This window comes from Hippoglossus stenolepis, chromosome 5 (genome assembly GCF_022539355.2).
Source record: "Hippoglossus stenolepis isolate QCI-W04-F060 chromosome 5, HSTE1.2, whole genome shotgun sequence".
Classification (NCBI taxonomy): Eukaryota; Metazoa; Chordata; class Actinopteri; order Pleuronectiformes; family Pleuronectidae; genus Hippoglossus; species Hippoglossus stenolepis.
Window position 1 is genome coordinate 13,692,572 of NC_061487.1, and position 26,129 is coordinate 13,718,700.

The window sequence follows — 26,129 nt, forward strand, 5'->3', positions numbered from 1 at the left end:
TTCTATTTTTACGTTCAAGGTCGTGGGGTTGAGATGAAACGTCACGATGACGCCAAGACCACATCCCAACCCAACCCCCCTATACATCCACTGCGTATAAAAAAACAAACGTGTGCTTCTACTACACGCCACCAGGGGACCCCACTCTTTAAATCCCTATTCCCTGTTTTTTTCCTCTCCACACCATCTCCTCCTCCTCCTCCGGACTACAGACGCTCGTACCCCCGGTAGGTAGGTGGGTAGGTGGGTAGGTTTAGCTGCAGCAGTCGGTCTGTCAGAGAGAAGCTCGGCTCTGATTTCACGCCACAGCCCGGTCAGGACAGCGGAGACGCCTCTTCTCGTGCGGTATGTAACATAACGGGACTCGGTGGAAGCTGCTGCTGCTGCTTGTGGTGGAAGCGACATGTTTAGTCAGATTTATCGCGGTGTAAAGACGGAGATTAAGGCAACATGAAGAGATGCTAGTACCGCAGAGCCTCGTCATTTTCCGTTATGTGAGAAATGCATATATCATTTTGAATGGGGGTTTTGAAGCTGTAACCGTCAGGCCTTGTGGCTAAGTGTCGTCACCGCGGCTGTTTTACATTCAATTTGACGTCTGTAATATGGTTCGTGATATTACGTTAAAAAGCGAGCGGTGCAGCTTGACAGAAAAATCTTTGTCATTCATTCATTTGCTGATATCAGGCGTTTCATGTGGATTTGGCTGCTTGTGTGGATATGTTAGTTTTTTCCCCCTGTGACCGGAATCACCGGGGCCAGTTAACCGTATTTCTTCGGGAGCTCCAGGCGGCCGCAGCTGCCGCCTTGTGCCGGCGCTGTGCGCTCCCTGCGGAGGCTGTAGCTGTCATCAGTGGACTGGGAGGTGATGGTGGTGGAGGGTGAACCCACTTCACTGTGCCCACCTCCTGTTTTACACTGGTACAGAAAACTCACACTGCACTTACTGGCAATCTGAACGTGCCAGACCACCAAACAAATGAAAAATGAAGCATTTAAATAAAATATATGCTTATTAATGTTCAATATCCCTCCTGATGGAGTCACTTTATATTTCACCCAATTTCATTTTTACTGGAGCCAGACTGATGTATTGGCTTGGACGATAATATCAGTCGATATTAGCATTTCACATACATGTCGGCATCATTTGCTGATCAATGCCACTTTTATACACAACTTCTAGTGTTGGTCACTAACTTTCCTTTTCACTGGAGCCCGATCTGCGATTGGTCGATGATATCAGCCAATATAAGCCTTGCACAGACATGTCAGTATCGGTCAATGTTTACCGATACTTTTATTTTACAGAATAAACAATGCAGAACAGATGTGCATTTTCTTAATTCAAGTTGTATGTTAAGGGCCCGAGCACCGACAGTGCGAAGGCCCTATTGCTTTTCGTTTGATTATTCAGGCAAATGAATCACATTTTTGGCGGCTTGAACAGCATCAGGCCTGTGGAAAATTTACGTATTCTGGAGTAATTCGAAATAGGGGTGGCAAAATGGCTCAACAGCGCCCCCTAAAACGCAGCAATTCCGTCTGGTTTAACCGATCTTCACAAAATTCGGTACACACGTGTATCATGACCGGACCAAAGAAAAAGTCCTGGCACCAATTTGATTAAAGCAACAGGAAGACGGCCATTTTGGATTTTGTGGTCACTTGGCCTTTTTACGCGATGTATATTTTAACAAACTCCTCCTAGAGCTTTCATCAGATTAACATGAGTGAGTGTTATCCTAACAAAATAAAAACTGAGCCAGGTCACTTTTGAAACCATGTTGTGTATCAAAGGGTTAAGCTGAAAGAACAACACTAGTTTGTGATTTACTATTTAACTCCACCCAGGAGTACAGAAGAACACTACAAAGGATTCATTAAGCAGATAATTCATTGTTGTCAGTTTGCTTTAATGCCACAGTGTCAGTGTTCATAGATTCCTTTGGTCGTTGACTGTTGCCATGGTGAAACATTTATAAGATCTGAAGAGAAACAATAGTGATTTTGATCTGAACATATCTATAAGTCTGTATGTAGTGATAGTGATAGCACCACCTACTGCCAAAAGGAGGTAGGCCTCGTTTTACAACTTTAATTCGATTTCCATAAAATTTTCACCATGTGGTCTACACTTGATGGCGTGGACAAAACGCACACAACACTGAGTCGTTTCACCCGGTCCCTGTTCGCCCTCCCTTCAGGTCCCGAGATCGCAAGTTCTCGGGCCCGCACAGTGCTACTCGCAGCCCTAGTATTAATTGTATTTGTGTTTTCTTTTCAATTATAGTTATTGACAGTAAAGTTTCTGTCTGGAAAAAATATCCTGAAAAAAGGATTTGATAGCTATTTCTTGGCAATCATAGGTAATTGTGTTAAATATTGGCTGAGCTTTCAGTATTAGGAATTTTTTACTTCTTAATATCAGTATCGGCATAAACCTAAAAAAATCCATATTGGTCGGACTCTACTATTTACCTTGCTGAGGCCTCTACAGTATACATAGGATGCTATTCACTGCAGAAGAAGGTGTCAGATGACAAACTGGTATGCTTTCAAAGGACGCACTTATTTTCCACACAGTAACTTGTGTATTAGTATGTAGGTCATGATACGGCCAAGCAGTGGATGTATCAAAGCATCCCTGCAGCCTTCAAATAATTGATGAGGCGAGCCATTCTCGGGTGTAAGGTGACTCATCCCTTGTGCTTTCCGGTTGAAATGTTTTGGCTGTGACGCTAAAAACATTGCGTTACTTTCATTCAGAAGTAAAAACAACAACCTTGTGTTTAATATTTAATCTGCATGCAGGACTACAGGCACATGAGCTAAAAAATCCAGAGGCAAGGACGGTTAAATGTCACTGGTATATGTGCACTGAATAGAAATGGCATACTGGTGGGAAGATGCTGCGTGAAAAGTTACGGACATTCAGGCCATTCAAGTTGTTACTGTAATTTGACAACTGTAATCAAATGCCATTTGGCGTTCTTTCTAAGGAAAGTCCACTGACTGTGGTATTATCATTTCCCCCATCAAAGCCGCAGGAAAGCTAAGATGGAGGCAAAACAGAAGAGGCACAAGAGAAAACACCCAGGTGACTTTTAGAAACTGGGGCAACGGGGATACATGTAGTGTCAGAGGAGGGACTAAACTCGACACCACCTCCCTGCGCAGAGTATCAGCTCCGATTGGAGCACCTGTATTAGAACAGAATTGTTTGTGCCCAGATCGTAACGCTCCCTTCACTGGTTGTAAGTGGAGATTGCGAGAGAGCTTTCATAAGTAGGTATTAGGTTTATAATCCTGATGCTGTAGGGAAGAGGGAATAGTAATCAGATTTATCTGTGACACCACAAAATTCATCCCTTGTTTCCGCAGTGTCCAAAATAGACCACATCTTATAAACCATCACTATGAAAAATAAATACAAATATGATGATGGCTTCAGAGCAGCTGTCAGGTTTATTGTGAAGAGCTGTAAATACACAGCTGCAAAAGAACTATTTAAAAACAAATCTTTTTTATATATAATTGATGCAACAAATATACACAAGGACAATATTAATTAAGCTGAATCATATCATAGTAGCTCATAGCCTTACAATAGACTTAAATACTACCACAAAGGAATACTTAAGTAGAAAATAATGAATAGAGGACAGTTACATTGGACAGATTGAGTTTTATATCAGATCTGGCCACTGTGTTCTTGCAGCACAGAGAAGTACTCAACACTATTGTCTCTGAAAACAGACCTCGGTGCAGATCCTCTCGTGATCTGTTCACAGTGAGTTTATCAACCCAGTTCATGTGAGACAGATGGGCGGGTTAGAACAGCTCTTCTCTCTGCTAATGAGAAACTCATGTGATTTTCATTTCTTAACTGTCATCCGGTCCAGCCACAGTCATTTGAAACGGGTGCTACCTCAGTGCTTTGTCCCTGTGCTGTCCTCCTGTATCACATCCTCCTATCAGTCACCACACTTCCTGTCATTTATTCAGCAAGACCTTTACTCGGTTTGGCACTGGAGGGCAGAGAGGCAGCCAAGGATGAATTACACTTTTCTCTGGGTGATTTGAATGAGAGGAGTATATTTGACATTGATTTTCAGGATGAATTTTTCTCCCGATTTTGAGTATTTGCAGGTTTATATTTATCTTTTTGCAATTACATTTGTATACTGAACCAGTATTGTCAGTTTTTATAATGCATCTTTAACATACTGTAGCATACATGTTGTTGCATTGCTGGAAAGAAAAACATGTCTTTATTTTCATTGAATGCATTTATAAACCAAGCATATACATGCATTTGACAGTTAAATTACTTAATCAAGTTAAAAAATGTTCAACTCTAATCATTCCAAGGATTTTCAACATTTAAATGGAAGTAGTCATAGTGCAGTGCACGTTAAAAATGTGCTTGTTTAGTTTAGGTTAGTTTAGTTAGGGAGTAATGGGTACTGTTTACTATCTCACAAAGGAACAGTCTCTGAGGTCTACCCGATATCAAAGTTTCTGGTTCAGTCCGAAAAGGTTATAAGAGAATGTGCAGTAATAAATAAATAGAATAGAATTTAGAAACTTAACCCTCTACCCCCGCATGTTGCTTCGCTGACAGTATCTCTCAGTTGCCCATATCTCCTTGTCAGTGTTTATTGGCTCATTGTTCATGTGTTAAAATGATGAACAAGGGTCAGAACAGAGATGTTATCTGCCTGTCGGCGTCCAGACTCCACAATATCTTTAATCGACCGTGTCTGTGGAAGTTTTAGGTTCAAGGTTTTACATGGCAAGCAAGTTACACAATCACCTTGTGTGTTGCTTAGTCATCAGTTCTTATCTGCTTTAGAGGTTTCAAACTCAAAATATGACCTCTGTGTGAATAAGTGTGTGTGTGTGTGTGTGGATGTTAAAATGTCTGGTGCGCTGGTTTGATAAAGAGGTTTTCACTTCTCTGTTGTTTTGTCTTGTTTAGCATGCCTGGTCAGACTCTCCTCTTTTAAGATCTAAGTGATTTGATAAATAAGTGAGAACCCTGACAATGACTGTAAAGTGATTTATCGATGTGGTGAAGTTGGGGGTCTGGAGACAAGAATTACCAGATGGTTGTTTTTCTTTTTCTTGTGCTCTGCGTAATGTAGGATGTTCTATGCACATATGGTTGATGAGTGGTGACACTGGGCTGTGGAAGCTGCGCACTCAGGCTAGTTCTCTCCATACAGACTCTAATGGTCATGACAAGACACTACAGTGACGCTATGGCCGAGGGTCAAATAAATGTCCGAGTGTGGACACAGTTGTGTGGTGCAGATGAAGCGAAGCAGAGGAGTAAAGCCGCAGGCGCAGTGAAGAAGGTGGGAGATGCCAGTTTGATGGGTGACTCATTTGAAGTGCCCCTCACAACCCCATACATTTTCCTCTCAGCCTTATCGCTAAGAAAACATATAGTCTTGCGTAAATTGTGGTTTAAGGAGAAGCCAGAGTGCTGACTGTGGCGTTAACAACATGCTCACTCCCCAAGAGGAAGTCAGTAGCAAGAAATAGGGAAACTAAAGTAGCGTGCAGGGAGATGTGAGTGCGTGTGCTCAGTATCGCTGCCGTGTGAGAAAACTACAAGCTTGATATGTACAGTCAGAGGGAGATGAGCCATGGAGGTAAGCTGCGAAGAGCTGAGAGAACAACGCCCACCCAATCACCAGAGAGGACAGAGGCGGCTCGCTGACCTGCTCTGAAACCCCCCCCCTCCTCCGTCACCCCTGGAGCCGCCAGCAAGGGCCTCAAGTCCCCGTCCAAACCAAACACACCACAGCTGCATTCATGCCTGCCGAGACACCTAGACCTCCGCGCATGCTGTGCAGTCTCCAGGAAACCGATCCAGAGGAATTTGTGATGTTATTGTCACACAAGTGTACACATACACACTGACGCCAACACAAAACCCGCGGGTCAGCAGAGATCTGAGGCGGAAAAGCTGCGTTCGAGAGTCGTGACTCGTGACTGAGGGAAACGGCGGGGGAGGGGGCTGGTGAGGAGGAGAGAGGAGGAGGCGGGTTGCACACGCACAGGCAGGTTGTGATTGGTGGACGGAGGGGGTGGAGAGAATGAAAGGGGTAAATGGGAAGCATCTCTTCACTCTGAGGGCGTCCTGTACTGTACCAAAAATAGGTAGCTTCCTAGCCACATCATCTGTTTGCTCTAAATTATCATTTTAGCATAAAGGGGGGGAGATCTTCTCCTGTCGTTCCAGTTTTACACTGAAAAGGCTTATGCATAAAACATCCCCATTCAAGGACACGCGTGACGCACAGATGTTCCAGTGGTGATAGATTTCTTTAATCTTGTGTTATCTCTGCAGTGATGGCTGAAAGCTCTATCTTGAGGGAGCTGTCAAAATGTTACCTTATCACCCTGAACTGTGGTTTACTAAGGGAATGTTATTGTGTGCTATTCTCCCTATTTAGGATTAATAAGTGATGGGCAGGGTTTTTAGTAATCACCTTTTGGACTCATTCATTGATACACAGGACATTTGTTTTATTCCAGCTTCTCAGTTATGAGGTTTTGCTGCAGTTCTTTTTCTTATGTGTTGCTCGTAAACTGAATGTTTGAGGATTTGGAAGAGGTGGTTTTACTGAACTCTGCTGAGCTGCAGTAACTGAGGCCTGTATTTGGTTTGGGCCACAGCAAACCAGTGAGTCTCGGATAATGATTCCTGGACTTGATTTTAAGTTGGCTGGGTATAATCTGTTCTAAACAGGCCTGTTGACTGTGTTGAGGATATTGTTTGCATTCATCTCAGGCCAAATTTGATACTATTTATGTGCTGCCCTCCTCGTCGGGAAGGCTGTATTTGGTTTGCCCACATCATACCTGAGAATTAAGACTTTTACATAATCATTCTGCAAAACCCCAGTTTCCCCCATACACACTTGCCAGCGTTTTTAGTGGAGCCCAACCGATTTAGATAATTTTGTCTGATATGAGCCTTTCACAGACATTACACAATATGCCCAGATATGAAAAGTTAGAATAAAGAACACTGAATGCAAATGAAGATGTTAATTTATGTTTGTGTTTTACGTAAAAAAAACATTTCTAAATATATGGTTGTATTTTTGTGTTTTATTTATAGTTATTTGTCATAATTTTTTTGTATCTGAAATTTTTACTCTCCCCTGAAACTGATATTATTGACAATGATATTTTTGATGTAAACATATTTTCCGTTTTTACCGTGTATTTGAGGTGGTGTACCATCTTGTTACCAAAGCAAGTCTATGTCGTACTGTTTGTGGAAGCAAAATTGCTTCATTCTAACTTTTGAAATGTACCAATCCTGCTATTGTTGAAAGATGTTTAACAGGTAATTTCCTGTGTCTTTACAGATATCCCCTAACTAACATTAACAACAACTGCAAGGAAACAAGTGAGCTAATCATCATCAGACTACACACACTCCCCGTTGGACAGAAACACAGCACTGGAACAAACAGCAATAAAAAAAGGACGACCACTGAGTGACTCGCTGACACACAGATTGACACTTTGACCTGCCGGGGCTTCAGATAAATGGCTGACAAGCAGATCAGGTAAGGCTGAGTGTGAAACAACCACAAGGATTATAAGCAGCACTGTGGCCTTGGTCTTATCTAGCGACCTTCGACACTTCATAATTTTGTCTCTTTCACCATCGTCCTCACCTCCATCCAGTTTGCCTGCCAAATTGATCAATGGGGGGATCGCTGGCCTGATCGGAGTGACCTGTGTGTTTCCCATTGACCTGGCCAAGACTCGCTTGCAAAACCAGCAAAATGGATCTCGCCTCTACACCAGCATGTATGAGACTTCTGTGTTTTACATTTACACATTAAACAGCAGAGACACCCAGTTCATCATCAGATTCTCTGCACATCCTGTCGGCAGCTGTTTGACTGATATACCATCTGTTGTGTTTGTGTTTCAGGTCAGATTGCCTTATTAAGACCATCCGGTCAGAGGGGTATTTTGGGATGTATAGAGGTACGTTTTTAACTTTGACAGGAGACTAGGGCTGGACATTATGGTCAAATATTATATTAAGATAAAAAATGTTCACATCATTGTCATAATAAATGCCACATTTTTATTTCTTGAGATTCTCACTTTTCGTCTGGATATCTTTCTTGATCTCTGTCCTTTTTCTCCTCCCAGGAGCGGCGGTGAACTTAACACTAGTCACGCCAGAGAAAGCCATCAAATTGGCTGCCAACGACTTCTTCAGGCAACACCTCTCTAAAGACGGGTGAGCCATGAATGTGCTGACAGGCTGAGTGACACGTACCCGCTCCCTTCATTCATTCACGCTGGGATCAGCTGCCGTGTTTACTAACATGTAACCTGACACATTAACTGTCTGTATTCTCACCAGGGCTCCAGTTAATCCGCCACTGCTCTGTCATCTCCTCCAAGGCACCGGGCTTTACATGGTGCTTTGTTAACTGTGTGGTTAAAAAATGTGTGTGCGTGTGTGCGTGTGTGCGTGTGTGCGTGTGTGCGTGTGCGTGTTACAACAGAGGCCGTGTCTGAAATCACGCCACTAATTAAATTATCACACAATGGTATCACATCTCAAATCATTAGCAACCATCATCTGGTGTTGCTTGAACCGACTGAGCACCCTCTGTCTCCCATGAGCACTGTCTGCACAGATAAACCTAAAGAATTCTGGGGCATCTATCTCCATCACTATGGCGACAAACATGCAGGCTGATGAATGATTGACTCGTCTGGTCGAGCCGCTCGACTTGTAAATTATTAATCTGCCCTTGTGCCTGACATGTTGATGTGGAAAGATTAGCATTACTAGCACAGGTAGTGTCAGCTCCTTTTTTTCCAGGACTGTGGAAATAAACCTTTTCTTACTCTCACACTGTAAATCTGGTGTCTGCTTTGGATCTGATCTTTTTATTGTCTGTTATTTGTTTCAGAAAACTCACTCTAGTTAAAGAGATGCTGGCTGGATGTGGGGCAGGTACATGCCAGGTGAGTGAGGGAGATGCTGCTTTAATTCCATCCTCCTGTTCTCCATCTTGAACTCCGCCCTTAGCACTGCCAATGTCAGCTCACGAACAAACCACCGAGCCTCAGCCTCCAGAAAATGTTAAGCATAGCTCCGTTTAAACGAGAGGTGGCCGCTGCAGTAACGTGCTCGCAGTCCGTCTCTGTGGATTTCTCCTGCTATCTCTGATCTGAATGTTTCATTTTCATGAATGATTTCTAATTACTGAAATGCTGTCCTGTCAGAGACGATGCAGGCAGCTGGAGGTGAGTGATCAGATAAGACATTGCGAGAGTGCTTGGCCGTGAGTGAGTGAGTCAGAAGGAAATGCCTGTTGTTAATGAGGCCAAAGGCTTCAGGCCCAAGGAGAATGATTAGATTAAGTGTAGCAGACCTTGGATTAAGATTGCAGCTGAGAACACGGCCATCTCACCCTTAATCCAGTTAACTAGTTACTACTGTGTGGATTACGGAGGAAAACAAGAGTTGACGTTTAGCTAATGATTGCCAGTAGGTTTACACTGGACACACATTTTGTCTGACACACTCGGTGCTATTCAACCCTAAACTCTGACTTGCAAATGACTATAACCGATGTGTGTTTATTTTGACACTGTATTAAAGTCCATTGTTTTGTTTGATTTTTAGGTTGTTATCACAACTCCTATGGAGATGTTGAAAATCCAGCTCCAAGATGCTGGACGAATTGGTAAGACAAAAGAGAAAATTACATCCAGATGGTGTTTTGTGTTCAGGAATGAAGTGTATGTGATACACTTGACAAACAGTGGCCTCATGTGGCCATGTTAGTGATTACAACTGCTTTATCCTAATTTCTTTTTACTGTTATGGTTTCAAAATGTCTGCCCAAATGACTGCTATTATCATCATTGCCATTAGCATTTCAAATAGCTGTACACTGCTGTCGTTAATATTGTGGGACTTCTGCTCCGCAGCTGCTCAGAGGAAACTGATGCCAGAGACGGTGGCAGCAGGTACTGTCGAGACCAAGTCCCCAACAGCCATCCAGCTCACAAGAGAGCTGCTGAGGGAAAAGGGCATAGCTGGGCTGTATAAGGGTCTTGGTGCCACATTGCTCAGGTAAAACAATTTGGCCAATCCAGGACTTTTACCAACCACCTCTGACAAACTGTACTCATCTGTCTGATTGTTTCTTTTTTGTAGGGACGTCCCTTTCTCCATCATCTATTTCCCCCTCTTTGCCAACCTGAATAACCTGGGCAAAAGAGGTGCAGATGGCCCCGCTCCTTTCTATGTGTCATTTTTATCAGGCTGCACCGCGGGCAGCATAGCGGCTGTGGCCGTCAACCCTGTCGATGGTGAGCAGCGAGGCCGTGAACACTGTTACAGGAACGCACGCACTGATGCTTGATGCTTAATATTCACCTGAGCTCTGTGTGTTGCAGTGATAAAGACTCGCCTGCAGTCCCTGAACAGAGGAAGCACAGAGGACACGTACAGCGGAGTGACAGACTGCATCAGGTGACCTCATTGTGTCTTGACTGCTACACCATGTGTGAGGCAGGCAGGGTGTTTACTGCACCGCCATAACCACTGACACACAACTACTGCTGGCTGCGTGTTTCAGGTTATATAACCACCTTTTCATTTTTGCTCTCTAGGAAAATCCTCCATAATGAGGGTCCGTCAGCCTTCCTGAAAGGAGCCTACTGTCGAGCCCTGGTCATCGCACCTCTGTTCGGCATTGCCCAGGTTATCTACTTCTTGGGTGTTGGTGAATTTTTACTCAGCTGCTTGCCTAAAAAAGACAAATAAGAAGCACCTCCTTTCTGCCTTTCCCTCCCATAATGCATCACACCAATTGCGTGAGGAATCAACTCGGTCTGAAAGAAGTTTTTTTCGATGGGTCAAAGCATGACCAATCAGTTCTTTGTGTTTTCGAATTCTTTTTGTGTTGAATGTTGAAATAATTTAGGAGAGAGCATTTGTTTGCCAAGCTGCCTGTGGTGGCACACACAATTCCAGTAGGCAGTGCTCCGCCAGCTCCCTGGAAATGAAGCCACAAATATCAATTGAAGTTTTAATGGAACTTTGCTTTATAATTAAGACATTTTATTGCTCTTTTTGAATATGATTGTTGAATTTCCAAAGGAGATGTACTGCCCTCGGTTGCTGCAGCTGTTAAGTCCCTGCAGTGTTTTTTTCCCCCAAACAACATTCGCCTCCAAATCACAGAGAAGACCATAGTGATCTATTGAAGATTTCACTCATATCTAGCTAAATGAAAATCCTTGAAACCATAAGCTCTGTAGGAAATCTGCTAAAATGCTATTTAATATTTTCCCCAGATCTCAAGTCTTAATAGAAGATAGTATACTAAGGGGTAGAGCAAAAATATAAGCCTCCATCTCCAAAGACCCAGGGAATGTGTTGAACGATAACAGCACCTATGATCTTTCCTGAGAAGCCACATCCCTTCCTGTAAATGGCTGCAATGAACTCAACCATTCAGCTCCAAGCCGACTCTGATTGCCTTGGCTTTTTAAGTAGATCAGGTTCCATCTGATAGTCAGTGCTACCATAATGGTTCCACTGTTTCTGCCTTTGTAAAAGATAGCTCTGTGTCCTGGTCACACGCTCGACTGAAGAGACGGCGTTATTATGCACCAACCGTCTGCACATTCACATTGTTTAACATCGACACAGAATCGCAAAAAAGTACCATCTATGTTGTTTTTTTCCTGAGGATTGAAACCGACGAGCATGATCTACTTGAGGCCAAACCCCAATCAGTGATGTCACAGCGGGGTTCGCCGTTGTGGAATGATGGAAAACACCCGCTGTGACATCACTGATTGGACTGTGGCCAAAAGAGTGGCCTGCTTTAAAACCTTCAGTCCACAGTGTTGTCACAGTTTCGGGAGCAGTGGCGTTTTTTTCCCTCTCTGTGATTCACTGTGAATGCAAATGAAAGAATTAGCTGCGAACACTAAATGGGCTGATAGTAATTTTAATAGAAAAAGCCAGATTATTAGTAGAAGTTCAGTAATGATGCTGATTAAAAGCTGGACATCTCCTGCTGAGGTCTGATGAGAACAGTCACCTATTGTGGAGCCACTAACAGCTTAGATCCAGACATAATTGTTGTTTACAGATGATTTAAAACTCAAATTTAAATTCTTTTCTCCGAACTTGAGCTCAGTGGCAGGACCCCAAAGATCAAAGGATTCTCTATCAGAAAGTCGGACCATTGTTGTTTTCCTTGTTTTTACCAAACATCTCCGCTTGTTTGCTTTAGAGGTTTTGTTTGCTTTAAGCTGCTGCCGTGTCTCTCGTTTATGCACCACCACACCAAAGCCCTGCCATTGGTTTATGTTGTCGGAGATCAAGGTGACTTTGAGGTGTATTACCCAATCACATTCCTTCCTCGCTCCCACAAGTTCAAGCAGCTCTTCAACTCGTACTGTTGCACTGTAGATGCGCGATGCAACTTTATCAGTGTAATATCATTTTGTGGGAGTGAGACCTATTTATCAATATTCCTTTATATAGGCGGTATAGCCCTATATACAGTGTTTGTATGTGTCGTTTTTTTCTGTGTCAAAAGTGTCCACCTTAACTATATTGTACATATGCAGATGATATGAACTTTTATGTTTTAGGATTTATTGGTTTGTTTTGTACGTGATGGCTTATTTGCACACCTACCTCTCCAGCTCCCCCCTCGATCCATGTTGTGGTGATTTTATGTGATGATGATGATGTGGACATATCAAATGACAGAACATGTTCTAATGCAACAAGCAACACATGAACTTAAATGCAGCAGATTAATGAGGGTTTATTATTGTATGCAAAGGGGAACGTTAGCGTAGCTCTAACATGGTGTTGAGGAGGTGCCCTTCACCCGAATCTGTCTGTCAGCCTATCGTCCTGTTTCCTGCTGTTTTATTAACAAGGACCAAATGAAGCATCATCTTATAATGATGGTAGAAATGTAATTCGTTTTAAGTGAACGACTTATGGCACTACTGCAAACAGTTCTGGAAATAAAATACATTCTGATCGAAGCCAATAGGGACCTGCTGACATCGGATTGTAAATCCTTCTTCCTGAAGGGCGCTTCTCTCTTGATGTAGCTGCAACACGACAGCGGCGGCACTAACGACCGAGGCTGCGCCAACTCAATCACATGCTAGTAAATCTCAGCGTCATCAGTGTCTTAAGTGAAAGTCATAGGTCAGGTCATCGACTGGCACCTCCAGCGATGTTGACAGATGACGAGCAGAGCCACAGAAAAAAAAGAGAAAAGTCCACGTGAGCTCGTCTTTTTGAATTACTGTTGTTTTTGTTTTCTCGACATTGCGATTGCCAGTTCATCTCATATATGCTGTTATTGTGATCATAATGCCTATGTATGTGTTGTTGAGATGATTGTAATGATTTTGAACCCCCCCCAACCCCCACCTGAAACCCTCCCAGATTTGTTTTGATCTGTCTTTGGTTGAATCTTGAAAATGTCGTGCAAGTCATTTTGTTTTACTCAGCTGTGAATTTTCTCTGACCTTGATCATTTGGTTTTGTACGTGCGTGCGTGTGTGTGTGTGTGCGTGTCTGTGTCTGACTGTGTAGTGCTGTAGTTGATGTGAAGTTCTTAGTGTGACACTGCGGTATTTTTCTCTTTGATTGTCAGACCCATGCCTCTCCCCCTCGTTCCTTCTACCTGTCACAGGCACCTCTGCAACCTAGCACCCACAGCCAGGGTGCAGGTTAGACGCAGAGGAGCTCTGAACACCAAATGTAAGACCCAGAGTGTAAACAATCAAAGAAAGCACAAAGGATTATTAGGCACAAGAGACCACATGGCCAACTTTAAATACTAAGACTAAAGTCCCCTGAAAACTATGTGCTGCTTTTGCAGACGTGGATCAGAGTCCGATTTCTTTCAGGAGAGGTTGAATGAGTTTCTAGTCTTGTAAGAAAGTTTCTCTATGTCTGTAACACTTGTTCCATAGGGCTGAGACAGCAGGTCGTCATAAGAGACCCACGTGATGGTGTCCACTATGTTAGCCATCAGCAGTTAGTGAAAAAATCTATATTGCCTACATAATCTAAATGAATCAGATATAAGAATGTAACTTAGATATTATAAGATTTATTATAATTATAGTGAAGAGTTTATTACATTTTAATCTACAGATTTGTGCTTTACACATTCAACGAAATATCTATGAACCAGCTCACTGATATGCAATAAGTAGAAGCCACACACAGATGGACACTAGAAAAATACATAAAAATAAACTGAAAAAAAACAACACCTCACTGAACACAGCCTGTCAATCACGACATCACACAATGTATGAATAATGCAGCCGGGACCTTGGAGGCGTTCTGGGGTCTGAGCCTCTGTTCTCTTCCTCCAAGAGGAACTGTGCATTACAGCACTTTAAAAATAACAAGGACCCCACTGTCCATGGAGGGTGTTTATGAATATATGTGGTGACACAGTTGTCCTAGACATTGTTTACAATGAAAAATGCAATGGAAAAAAAAAAAATTCTGTTCCCTGTCACAATTTGTTGTTCAATAAACGGAAACTGTCCTGGAATCATCTGATGTGGTCGTTTGTGCTGAGGATTACTTTTATTTTTGGTGGGGTGGGGGTGGCCGCTGGACCGCTTTCAAGGTCCAGCGGTTGTGTGACAGAACACAAAAGAACTGACGCCACCATTTCCTGTTTGCAGTAGCGTCGTGAAAGTCAAAACAGCGGGGCCATGTTTTGAAGAGTATGGGGACGACACGAGTGGCTCCTCGGGGCTCGGGAACAGCTGAGGCTGCGGTGATGCGATGATCTGCCGCCTCGTGGAGCCGCCACCAGGTGTCAGTGTGGGGTCGCGAGTGGGGCCATGGTGCTGGCGTGGTGGGGAGAATGATGAGTGTCAACAGTGCTGAGCACGACAGGTGTATGTTAGGCTCAGGTGGCAGTAAATCATGGGCTGTGATCTCACTCTCCGGCTCGCTCGCTCTCGTATTCTCAGTCAAGCTGCCTCCTGTCTCCTGCAGCTGAGGCACCTTTCTTTTAACCTTTGCAATTTCTATGCGTCACTTGATAAATGATGTTTATAATAACATGCATGATAAAAGTATGAAAAATATATATGTCTTCCCGAGGATTTGACCTAATGGGATTTATAAATCTCACACGATTCCTGCACGTTTCAGCAGAACTGATGCTGTGACAGCGGTTTATACATTATTAATTCCCTGGTGTTTGCTATGTATTCACCATGACTGTTTATAGCATTAGTTTCCAGGGTGCTATTTTGCAGCCACCTGCAGCATAATTACACCACAGCACCTTCGTTTAATCCTGCACACACACTCATACGCACACACACACACACACACACACACACACACACACACACACACACACACACACACACACACACACACACACACACACACACACACACACACACACACACACACACACACACACACACACACACACACACACACACACACACACACACACACACACACACACACAGGTAGGTACTGCTGTCTTTCTATATGTCTGCAGGTCTTATTTCAGCCAGAGTCAGATTTCATATTGAATTTTGTGCCTCTTTGAGAGACTCCTTTCATCAGACCGTCTACTCCAGTGTTTACACACACAACAGATTAAGCCAAAAGCATCAATTTACTACAATGACAAGACTTTGAAATATATGTGGGAATGAGCACCAGCCACTGTTCTTATGCTCATTTAAAACCCCTTTCATGTGTCATGACTTAAGCCTCCTCTATTATTATAACCATTATTATTAGCCATTAATGCTTTCTTGCAAAAGGAGGGGAGAGGGTGGAGGAGTCTGAGTCGAGCTTAAAGGGAGCGACTGATGGAGAGAGTGAGAGGGGGATCAAGAGGGGGGGACAGTAGGACCATCGATAGAAGGAGCAGAGAGCCGGAGGAAGGGAGGGAATGGTGGTGATGTGTATATAGGTCACTAAATCAATGGGAATCAGGTTTTTGAGGGGGATAGAAGGGGGGTATTTATAGATACCAGAGGAGACAGATGCATCAGTGACAGGCACAATGATGCTGGGGGCACGGGAGGGGAGAATCTGGGAATAGGCTGTGGTCAAATTAGTTCGCAGAAAATTCTCCTAACAAATGGCAAAAGATACTCAATGGTAAACAAATGGCATGGAGCGCAGTGCAAAACAAAATATAATCAAATGGAAATCACTGCGGGACGCTTTGAGCAAATTACCTTCCAAGCTCTAGTGACAAAACGCAGGCAAACTGTTAGTTGCAATATTGCAAATGCGCAGCAGCATTTGCATCTTCAGTCCTGCTCTACTCACATCCTATTGAATTGTAATCTGTGATATGAGGGAGTCACGTGACTGAATGGAATATTAGTCTGTTTTGCAGGCTGGTAAGGAGAACGTGTATGTTTATATAACTCAGGCAGAGTGAGAGCTGCTGAGCGGCTGTGAAGTTCAATAAAAACATAACATTTCGTCTTTTTTTTAACCTTTTCCACCAAAATGGCAAAGAGGATTCGTGCTGTGTTATTAATAACTGTCAAGAGTTTTATCCCATTTATTTAATAATGTTCCATGTCTCAGTCCAACAGCTTCAAGTGACAGGGAGTCCCGTCACGAATTGGAAATTTGTTCTCAGAACAAGAAGGAAAAATAATTGAAGAAATTGTTTTAAATTGGCTTCTGACAGGATTTTTTCCCACTGGGACTAAGTCAAGGTCATGGACAGACTGTTCCTCCTCCGCTGGCGGGGCTGCCGATGTGTGATGCAAGACAAACTGAATAAATAATCTACATCTCACTTCTGCATCATAGAGAGGATCTGCCCAGCAGTCACATTAGCTTTCATCACAAACTGGCAGAGGACGCACTCATTTACTCTCTGAGAGCTCTTAGTCTCTGGCCTGTTCCTAATAATGTGATCTGCACACTTTCATAGGGCAGTGTCCTGAACATGAGACCATCAGATGAGTGTATGCATAAGGAATGGGGATGTGGATATGCAGCAGGTGGAGCATTTATAGTTGAAGTGTCAGGACCAGATGGTTTCTTCCTTATGTCAGTGTTTAAAGACATTAAATCAGAGCGTTTATAAGATTTTACAAATTGATCCATTAAAACGTGTCATTGAGACCACACAGCATGTTGTGGCTTTAATGACTCATTTGTCATCTTGATTTAAGAGATCAAACGGTTTTTATTTTTCCCTTTGCAATTCTGGTTTAATGTAATATATAGGGAAATCATGCTTCTATTATTTTTTATGACCCGGCCAACGTATATAAATCAGGGAAAACATATAAATCCTCACATTTGAGAGGCTGGAACTGGCCAGACTTTGTCATTTTTGCTTTATAATTAATATTAAATAAATGGAATTAATATTTTGGGGAAATCATATCTAATGTAATTTCACACCAATTTTCCATTAAAAAAAAAGATCATAATACATGTTATAGATTAAACAACCACAGTATACTTGGCTGCTAAAGGTTCATGGAGCAAGTAACATAAATACTAAAAAGCAATGATGAAACTGATCAACCTGTCCAGGATGTACCCTGCCTCTCTCCACCCCACCACCCCTGACCGTTACAGGACAAGCTGTACAGTTTAAGTTTGGGTTTCATATTTTGTATTTTAACATCCTGGAAGCAGGGCCGTAGCCAGGGTTTGAAAAACAACGAGGTTCAGGGGGCGGGGGGTGTTAGTTAGTCAGATTTCTACATGCAAGAAACATCTTTTATTGGTGTTAGAAATGTAAATATGAAATAACAAACAAGAAATTTGAACTGAATTAAGCGTGCACCTGCCACTGAGAAGTTTTCAACTATTTAAATCAAGGTGTTTTATACTTTTAGCCTCTATAAAGGTGTCCTCACGACTGTAAGTAATGTAAAGTTAACTGATTATACCACCCACACATGACTGCATGAGTTTTACTGGATACTCGATAATTACACATTGTGAAGAGGTTTCCGGTTACCTCATGTAACTTAAAAAATGAGAAAAACCAATGCACTATCATGGATCATGAATGACATGTGGCTGCAGCAGATCGTGCAGGCGGGAAGGATTCTTAACACAGCTGCAAAAGTCACTTTTCCCCATTTTGTCCTCTGAGCCACAGTGAACCGGTGCTTATTAGAGAGAGAGAGAGAGAGAGAGAGAGAGAGAGAGAGAGAGAGAGAGAGAGGAGGGGGAGGGAGGGAGAGAGAGAGAGGGAGGCAGTCAGAGAAAGAGAGAGAGAGAAGAGAGAGAAGAGAGAGAAGAGAGGAGAGGGAGGGAGATAGTGAGAGTCTCAAACTGGTGAGCCCTACCTATCCGCTAGGAGGAGAGGAGACGCTGCTGAGGAGCAACACAACAACAAAACAGCGACTACTACAAACCACATCAGCGGAGTTCACGGTCTGCACGCCGGAGGAGTGAGGAAGACAGCGGCCGTCGCACCTGGCTCCGAGAGAACCCACAGCCATGTATCTGAACAGGGAAGAGGACAGCGGCAAAGGTAAGAGGAGGAGCACCCCGACACTTTCAAGGTGTTCCACATCTGACCCCGCGGTCCTCTTTACTATGAGGTGACATGACAAGGTGGGGACGCATCCTCACACATCTGCACGTTTGGGCTATCCTTTGATTTTCCTTTGATTGTCCTCTGGCAGGGTCCGGTGCTGTTGCTTGACAAAGTGCGGACTGTCATTATGTAATAATAGTGCAGTTAATTGCCTCCCTAGGTGGATGCTTATCATTCACCCCCAAATCCTGCATTTAGTCCATTGAACCGATTAACAGTGCAAACACACGAGGAGCCACTTATTTCATCTTTTTGTGCATTTGGCTCGCGCTCACGTCCCCGCGCGTTTCCGTGCCCACGCGAGGGCAACAGACGCGCAAGGTCAAAGCCGTTTAGCCACAAGGAAAGCCAAGTGTTACACAGGTTATTTGTGGGGCTTTACGGCCACACGCGAAAAAAGGGGGCTGCAGCTTATTAGTTGGACGGGGAGGGAGAGCCATGCATCGGCGAGAGAGGGGTGATACCGGAGGAAGGAGGGGGCAGGCATATTTGAGTAATCTCTCCCACGTGTTTTTGAGGCGTGATTTCTCCCCCTCCTCATCATCACCATCATCATCGGGCGCCCACAAACACAACCCCGACCCGCGAACCTCCTCCCTCCTCCGACCGTGGAGCGTAAAATAACTCTGAAAAACGATCATCACCGTCTCTAAGAAAATCCTCAGGTTACACGAGAAAAAAAACACCTGCTGCTAAACCGAGGACCCGGGGGGAGGAGGCGGAGGGAGGACAGGGGTGTGGGGATTGTGGTGGTGGGGGGTTGTTAAAGAGCAAAAAGGCAGAGTGGGAGGGGCCATCGTCTTTTATTTTTTTTGTGTTCATCTCCCTGTGATGTGAGATAATGTGATCTCACCACACACGGACAACAACATGTTACTGTACAGGGAGGATGTGTGAGAGCAGCAGCATCAGGGAGCTGGGGAGGGGACCGAGCCTTATGAAACAATGATGCAAGTAAGAGCAGCATATGGATGTGAAGTGCGGAATAAGAATAAATAAATAAAATAAGTATAAATATATAGTATAGAAAAATAGTATATCCAGATATGAATATTAATCTATAAGCATCCAAACCTGCTTTCTCATTTCTCTTTTGTTTGGCTGCCTTACAAACTCTCAGAGTTATGGATTATGGCTACATAACTTCAATCAATTAGTCAATCAAATTTTATTTTGTATAGCCCATATTCACAAATTATAATTTGTTTCCTAGGGCTCAAAAAGGGGAGAAGTCCTCTGTCCTTAACCCTCGACTAGAGTCAGGAAAAACTACCCCAAAATAAGGTAGAAACCTCAAATGTGAAAGATCCCTGTCCCAGGACGGAAAGAAGTGTTAATAGATGCCGTGTGTAGCTGAACACATCAACAAATTTACAATAATTACAACGTTGATTAGAAGAAACAGTTTTTAACATAATATAAAGATGAGTTTATGTTTAAAGTATTTATACATAATAATTTGTCTGATAGAAATGAAGGCAGCAGCAATGACAATTGAAATGGTGGAGTCATTGCCAGTAATGGTAGAATATGAGAGTAGGCATATTGTATATCAAGCAGACTTCTTGTAATCACAGTCCACGATCAGCTGCCACCACGATCACGATCCATAACCACCATCAATGATCAGAATCCACCATCACGATCAGGATCCACCATCATGATCCACAATCCACCATTATGAGCCATGGTCAGCTGCCACCATGATCACGATCCACCATCTACCATCACGATATCTGATTCGCGATCCAGCGTCAGGATCTATGGTCCACGATCACAATCCACCAGCCACCATCAACTTGTTGTCTCTATAAACAGTTTCTGGATGTAAATATACAGAATCTATAGGTGAGGGACAACATTTTCAGGCTAGAAACTTTCTGGTTTCTGTTTCTAGTTTGACCAATCATATTTGACCAGGCAGGTCTATGTGGAGAACAAAAGAGGTGAAACATATTGACCAAAATCTAGCTATTCACTTAAAAAAATGTATCTGCATTCATATGTCAGTAAAGATTAACCAAAATATTGTCTGGTTCTATAATACCTACAAAAAGTATCGCTGTTAGTGTTTTGCGTTGAGACACTCCTGTTGAAAAAGTGTCCGTCAAAATATTGCCTGTTGCCCCCTGTGGCTAATTTGTCATCAGACAATTGCAGATGGGCACCAAGATTGGTTGTCATGTAATCGCGCATACATTTATGTGTTGTTTGTTTTATCTACACGATGAAAATATGAACTAGAAAATAATAAAGGTTCAGTCAGGAAAGATGCAATAAGCAATTTCTTTTGGTGATCAAACACAGTGAAATATTATGATTTCTTTTCAAGTAGCTTAATTGACACAGCTAGCTAGTTGTAGACTATTTCAGCTAGCTTTGAGGTTGGCTAAGTTTTTCTATCAAGAATTATGGTCCAAAGGAAGGGGAGTTTACTACATTGCATTTGTAGTCATGGTAGCAGCAGGGCTCTATGGGCTTGGTTGCTACAACATTTAGTTTGTTGCTTTAGTTTATTGTTAAGTCAAAATGTTTACCCCAATGCTCTTAATAAGTTTGTGATCAAAAACCTGCAAAACTAATGACACTGTCAGCCATGATTACAGCCAAGCGGCAAATGCTAGCATGCTAACACACAAAACTGAGCTGGTAAAACTGACAAACATTACGTGCTTAACACCAGCATGACATAATATTGTCGTTGGAGCATGATGTCATTACTGTTTACTTAGCTCCAAGCACAATTGTGGCTAAGCATGGCATCAGCGGGGCTACCTTTCTTTTCTTGATGAAGGTCAGAGAGGAACACAAAAGGATATTTTTAGATCACATCAGACGGTGTAGTGTTTGGGACGTCATGACTCAAGTCGTTTTTCAACATGTCACAACATGTCAAAGATTACATTTTGATATTCGACAGTTCCCTTTACAGCTTCATTTTTTTTACTGGAAATATGTAAATATTGGATATGTGCTCCAATTTGCATATTATTGTTTGTTATAGCATAGTAGCACATTACTTTTGTTATTGAAGATATTTAAAAGAGCTATGTAATTAAAATTTTCTGATTTCTGAAATGCTGCTCTAGCTATCTGAATTCTATATTTGAAATGACATTGCTACTGTAGTTATAATTCCAGGCTGACACATCAATCAACTCAAATCTAGAATTCCATTTAATTCTTGATATCAACAATTGACATTTACACAAATGGAAATGTAAGTGTTGAAGTCAATAAGCTACACATTGACTAGTGAATGAAGTTGTAGATACACTATCATTAATTAGGATTGCAACTAGTCAAAATGTCATCATGCAAACGTTGCCTTAGAATTATAACACATCAATATTGAGTGAGTTTGAAGTCAGTGGTAAAGTCGTATTTGAGTTTTAATTAAGTTAAAAGATATCTTCAAGGGACCTCTCCACTTGTGTGAAATGAATTATTTATATCAAGAATTAACTCTGAGTCAAGTGAAAAATTAATTGTATACATCTTAAATTAGATTATGGATTTGTTGGCTTGGATTTCTAACTGGCCAAAAAGCAGTTGTTGAGATTTACAATTATTATTGCCGCCACTGATTAAATGTTAAAAAGGCTTGGTGGAGGGCAAGGAAGAAGAATCACGTGCGAAGATGTTGTCAAGTGAATGTACCTGTAAAAGTTGTCAGACTCTGTGATTATTCAGCCCAGGTTGAGACGAAAGGCCTATTTCAGGTATTTTAATAGTCTGCAAGTAATGTTTTAGTGTCGTAACTTGGCTGACTACCAATGTGTTGGCTCTACTCTTTTAAGTAAGGAACTCAGTGCTCGATAGACACGCCTTTAATCGATTTATGTGAATGGGTGTTCCTTTTTTCGACGGGTGTTTCCCCCTGCTGTGCCTTTTAAATTCACGCCGCGTCTCAAGGTGGAGTGGCAGGGAGAGGGAGAAAGATCTACCTGGGTCATATCGATTATGGCCTCAGAGGATTAAAGGGGATGAGGACAAACAGGTTGATCATACGTGAGCCTGACAGTCACACAAACTGCAGCCATACACTGTCAAGTAAAAATCAGAAATAAGACCTATTCTGAGCTTAAGAAAATAAGTCGTCTGGTACAAAGTGCAAGTACAGAGGGGTGCATGCTGGGTATGATATGGCACCCTGTTATTGTCTCTTCAGTCTGACGGCTAAATGGTTCTTTATTTATATGCACTGGAATACATTCAACAACTCTGTCGACTATTTACTGGCGTTCAAAATGCAGCAGAATCAAGCACCTACAGAGATTGATTGCAGGCCATTAACAGGAAGCTGGGGGATGTCTTGTCCATCCAGCGCACATACAGACACATTTTCTTAATTATTTAAATTTAATTTTTAATTCTTAGTCGGAATGTCAGTCAAAGAATGGGTTATCTGTAACTCTGGTAATCAATAACACTGTGATAAAGGGTAAAATAACAGAAACAAATTCAAGTTCGGCATTGATCACTGTATTGTTGGTTTTGGCAACAGACTTTACAGTTTGAGACTAAACACTTAAATAGAATAAACATTGATTCAGGGTATTTAGATGTAAACACATGTATGTAAACACTAGATGTTTAACTAATTACTATTTAAACACAGACAAACTGAAAAGAAGAGCATGGTGACATAGGAAGTTCTTGAAATAACAGTAAATGACTATTTAGAAAGTTAAAAATCTTAAGGTATAGGTTATAGCGTACATCTTCATAGTATGGAGTTAATGATTACTTTCATTATAGGTTAATCTGCCAACCATATTCTTGGTCTATTGATTTTATTTAATAAAATGTTAGAAAGTAGTAAAAAGCTCCTTAATATTCCCAGAGCCACAAGGTGACATTCTTTCTGTCCCAGAGATATTCAGTATACGTTTATATTGAACAACATCAAATCCTTGTATTTTTTAAATGACTGAAATTATTATTAAATTTTCAAAATACTTTCTGAGTAATTCTCTGGTCATTTATTTACTAATTTATTGTGTCTACATTTTTTGTTCTAGAATACAAACATGATTTTCGTATATCAGTGCCAACGTTATGTTAATTAATGACAACATTATTATAGTAATTAATTACTAGAATTATGAGGTCACAATATGAGGTGACTGGGTTTTTTATGTGGCTTTAGACACGACAGTGTCTGTTTCTCCTTTTTAAACCGTTACTAGCAAGAGAGAGAAATCTGTTAGGCAGGCGGCATCATCACCTCATGCACAAGATGAAGACCGTCTCGACTTGTGAAATGTCTCTGCCGCGCAGTCCGGGGAGATTGACTTCTACTTGCACTTCAGCAGGTTTTTTCAGCCGGATTCAGGGACTGAGACGTAGTGCAGTTTTTAGCTTGACAAACAGCAGGTGACCCGTGAATGAAGAACGTTCTATATAAGCAATCATCAACTATTGATGATTGCTTTGATGAAGTGACTGTATAGATTTGTTGGACAGGAACTGATGCCTATATTGATCGATTGCACCAAGGGTATCAGGTAAGGGTTAAAGGTGCGGGATAGATGCGTTCAGAGAGGGAACCTGTGGTTGACGGACTTCATGTATTATGCATGTAATCAACCTGCATCTGTATATAAGAGGTGGATCAGTAAAACAGCTTCATGGCCTCTCTGGGTGAAGCCATATCACCTCAGAGCCGTTTCCCTCTTGTCTTGTGTCTATTAAATTGTCCAATTCAGTCTCATGAAGGATAAAACTCAACAATACCCAGCTGTAATGAAGAAATCAGTGTAAATGTTCACTTGTTTGCTCTGCAGCATAAAGTATTAACTTCCTGTATGTCGACATGTTGTCATCCCTCTTCTTTGTGTGGTGCTAAATCTCGTGACAGTTTGGGACGAATCTCAGGGACAAGTTTCTCTAAATCTATTTGATGTGTGGTCCTGTTCTCTGTCTGGCAGCCCACAGTACACTAACAGTCAAATATAATATTTAGTAACACTGTCAGGCTCGCTATTGATTTAGGTTGATGCTGGCCTTGTGTTTGGGCCAGAGTCCAAACCTCTGGCCAGGGCTACAATTCTAAATGACTCAAGTTTGGCATGTGGAGCCTGAACTAAGAAAGCTCCTCAGGTAGAGCTTTTTGTTTTTGGCCTAAAAGGATTACGCAACCGCCAGAAGCTATAATCTAATTCATTAAGAAATGGACACCATGAATATTAAAAACTTTGAAACATAAATTTGCTGATATTTTCCTTTACAGTAGTCTTTAAAGATTTGGCAGTATCTGCCCACTGCTTTGATTCAGACTCAATCTCAGCTATTGGAGGTGTTGCCATGAACATTTTGTACAGATATTCATTATCCCAAGAGGATTTATTTCAATAATTTTGGTGATCCCTTAATTTCTGATCAAGCATCACTGTCAGGTCATAATTTAAATTGCTTGTTCATTTGTTTTATGACCACACATCCACAAAACCAATTACATTCCAATCAGTATCAGCTGCCCAGTGCTAATTAGCAACTGTTAGCATGCTAACATCCTAAATTAAGATAAGTAAACATTAACATCAGCATGTTAGCATTCAGACATGAGCATGCTGTGTGAAATTCACAGAGCTGCTAGCATGGCTGCATTTGTGAGATGAAGTCAAGCTGGATCTTTTGAGGCCTTGACAGCAGCTCAACATATGTCTTTATGCACATATATGTATTTTTCCAGAGTTGTGGTCCAAGCCTTTGTAAAGGTGTGATTTACTTAAAGATTGTTCATGTAGTGGTGATTATGTTCTGATCTCCTGTGGATTAAAAGTTGTGTCTTTTCTGGTCTGTAAAAACCATGGATTCAGTTGGAAACTACTTTTAGACATTTGGGTAGAGTTTCATATTTGCTGTTAACGTCCGTGATCCAGTGAAGGTCGGGCAGGTTGAGGTGTAACCTGAAGTTATTGTAAACTTAAGCAGGTTAACCTGATACTAACCCTGAGATACTGAGTAACTTTGTTGAAATATTTAGTGTGATAAGTTTGGCTCACAAATAACAGATTGAGAAACTTTCACCTGTGTGGTATCAGCTTGGAAGAACACTATTTTGTTCTTGATTGTTTGTGGTGAGAAAGACTTTGAATTTGATTGTTTTTTGGATATTTTAATAATTACCAAAGTCATAACCCATTAACTTGTATGAATATTTCTGCTAAGGAGGTTATGTTCTCACCCCTGTCCGTTTATTTGTTCATAAGCAAGATTTAACCAAGCCAACCTATCAGACGACCACAAAATGTGTAGGAAGGATGCAGCATGAGTCCCAGGAAGAACCCATCAAATTTTGGTGCGGATCCAGGGGTGCGGATCCAGGATTTTTAAAAACGTTCTTTAATCTTGTGAGAAGTGCCTTTAATGGAATAAGGGAACGGATGTCTATGTGGGTATGTAATTTGGTGCAGCCTGATTGAATTTCAGTGGACTGTTGGGCCTTGGTGTATGCATGTG

At 42.0% G+C, this 26,129-nt stretch overlaps 2 protein-coding genes across 4 annotated transcripts in view; both read left to right on the forward strand.

Moving 5' to 3' along the window:
* The first annotated feature begins 92 nt into the window (after window positions 1–92).
* On the forward strand, window positions 93–14,639 carry slc25a22a (solute carrier family 25 member 22a). Its single transcript, XM_035156452.2, has 11 exons — window positions 93–345; window positions 7,395–7,598; window positions 7,720–7,845; window positions 7,973–8,028; window positions 8,200–8,290; window positions 8,976–9,030; window positions 9,695–9,755; window positions 10,003–10,147; window positions 10,232–10,386; window positions 10,474–10,549; window positions 10,690–14,639. The coding sequence occupies exons 2-11, from the start codon at window positions 7,579–7,581 to the stop codon at window positions 10,841–10,843; spliced, it is 939 nt and encodes a 312-aa protein (XP_035012343.1). The 5' UTR covers window positions 93–345; window positions 7,395–7,578; the 3' UTR covers window positions 10,844–14,639.
* Window positions 14,640–18,298: 3,659 nt separating this feature from the next.
* Window positions 18,299–26,129, forward strand: part of syt7a (synaptotagmin VIIa) — an 81,325-nt gene continuing 73,494 nt past the window's right edge. For all 3 annotated transcript variants that reach the window (XM_047339870.1, XM_035156784.2, XM_047339869.1), the window contains exon 1: window positions 18,299–18,596. In XM_047339870.1, the coding sequence (XP_047195826.1) occupies window positions 18,563–18,596 (34 nt within the window). In that variant the 5' untranslated portion in view covers window positions 18,299–18,562. The remainder of the gene's footprint in view (window positions 18,597–26,129) is intronic.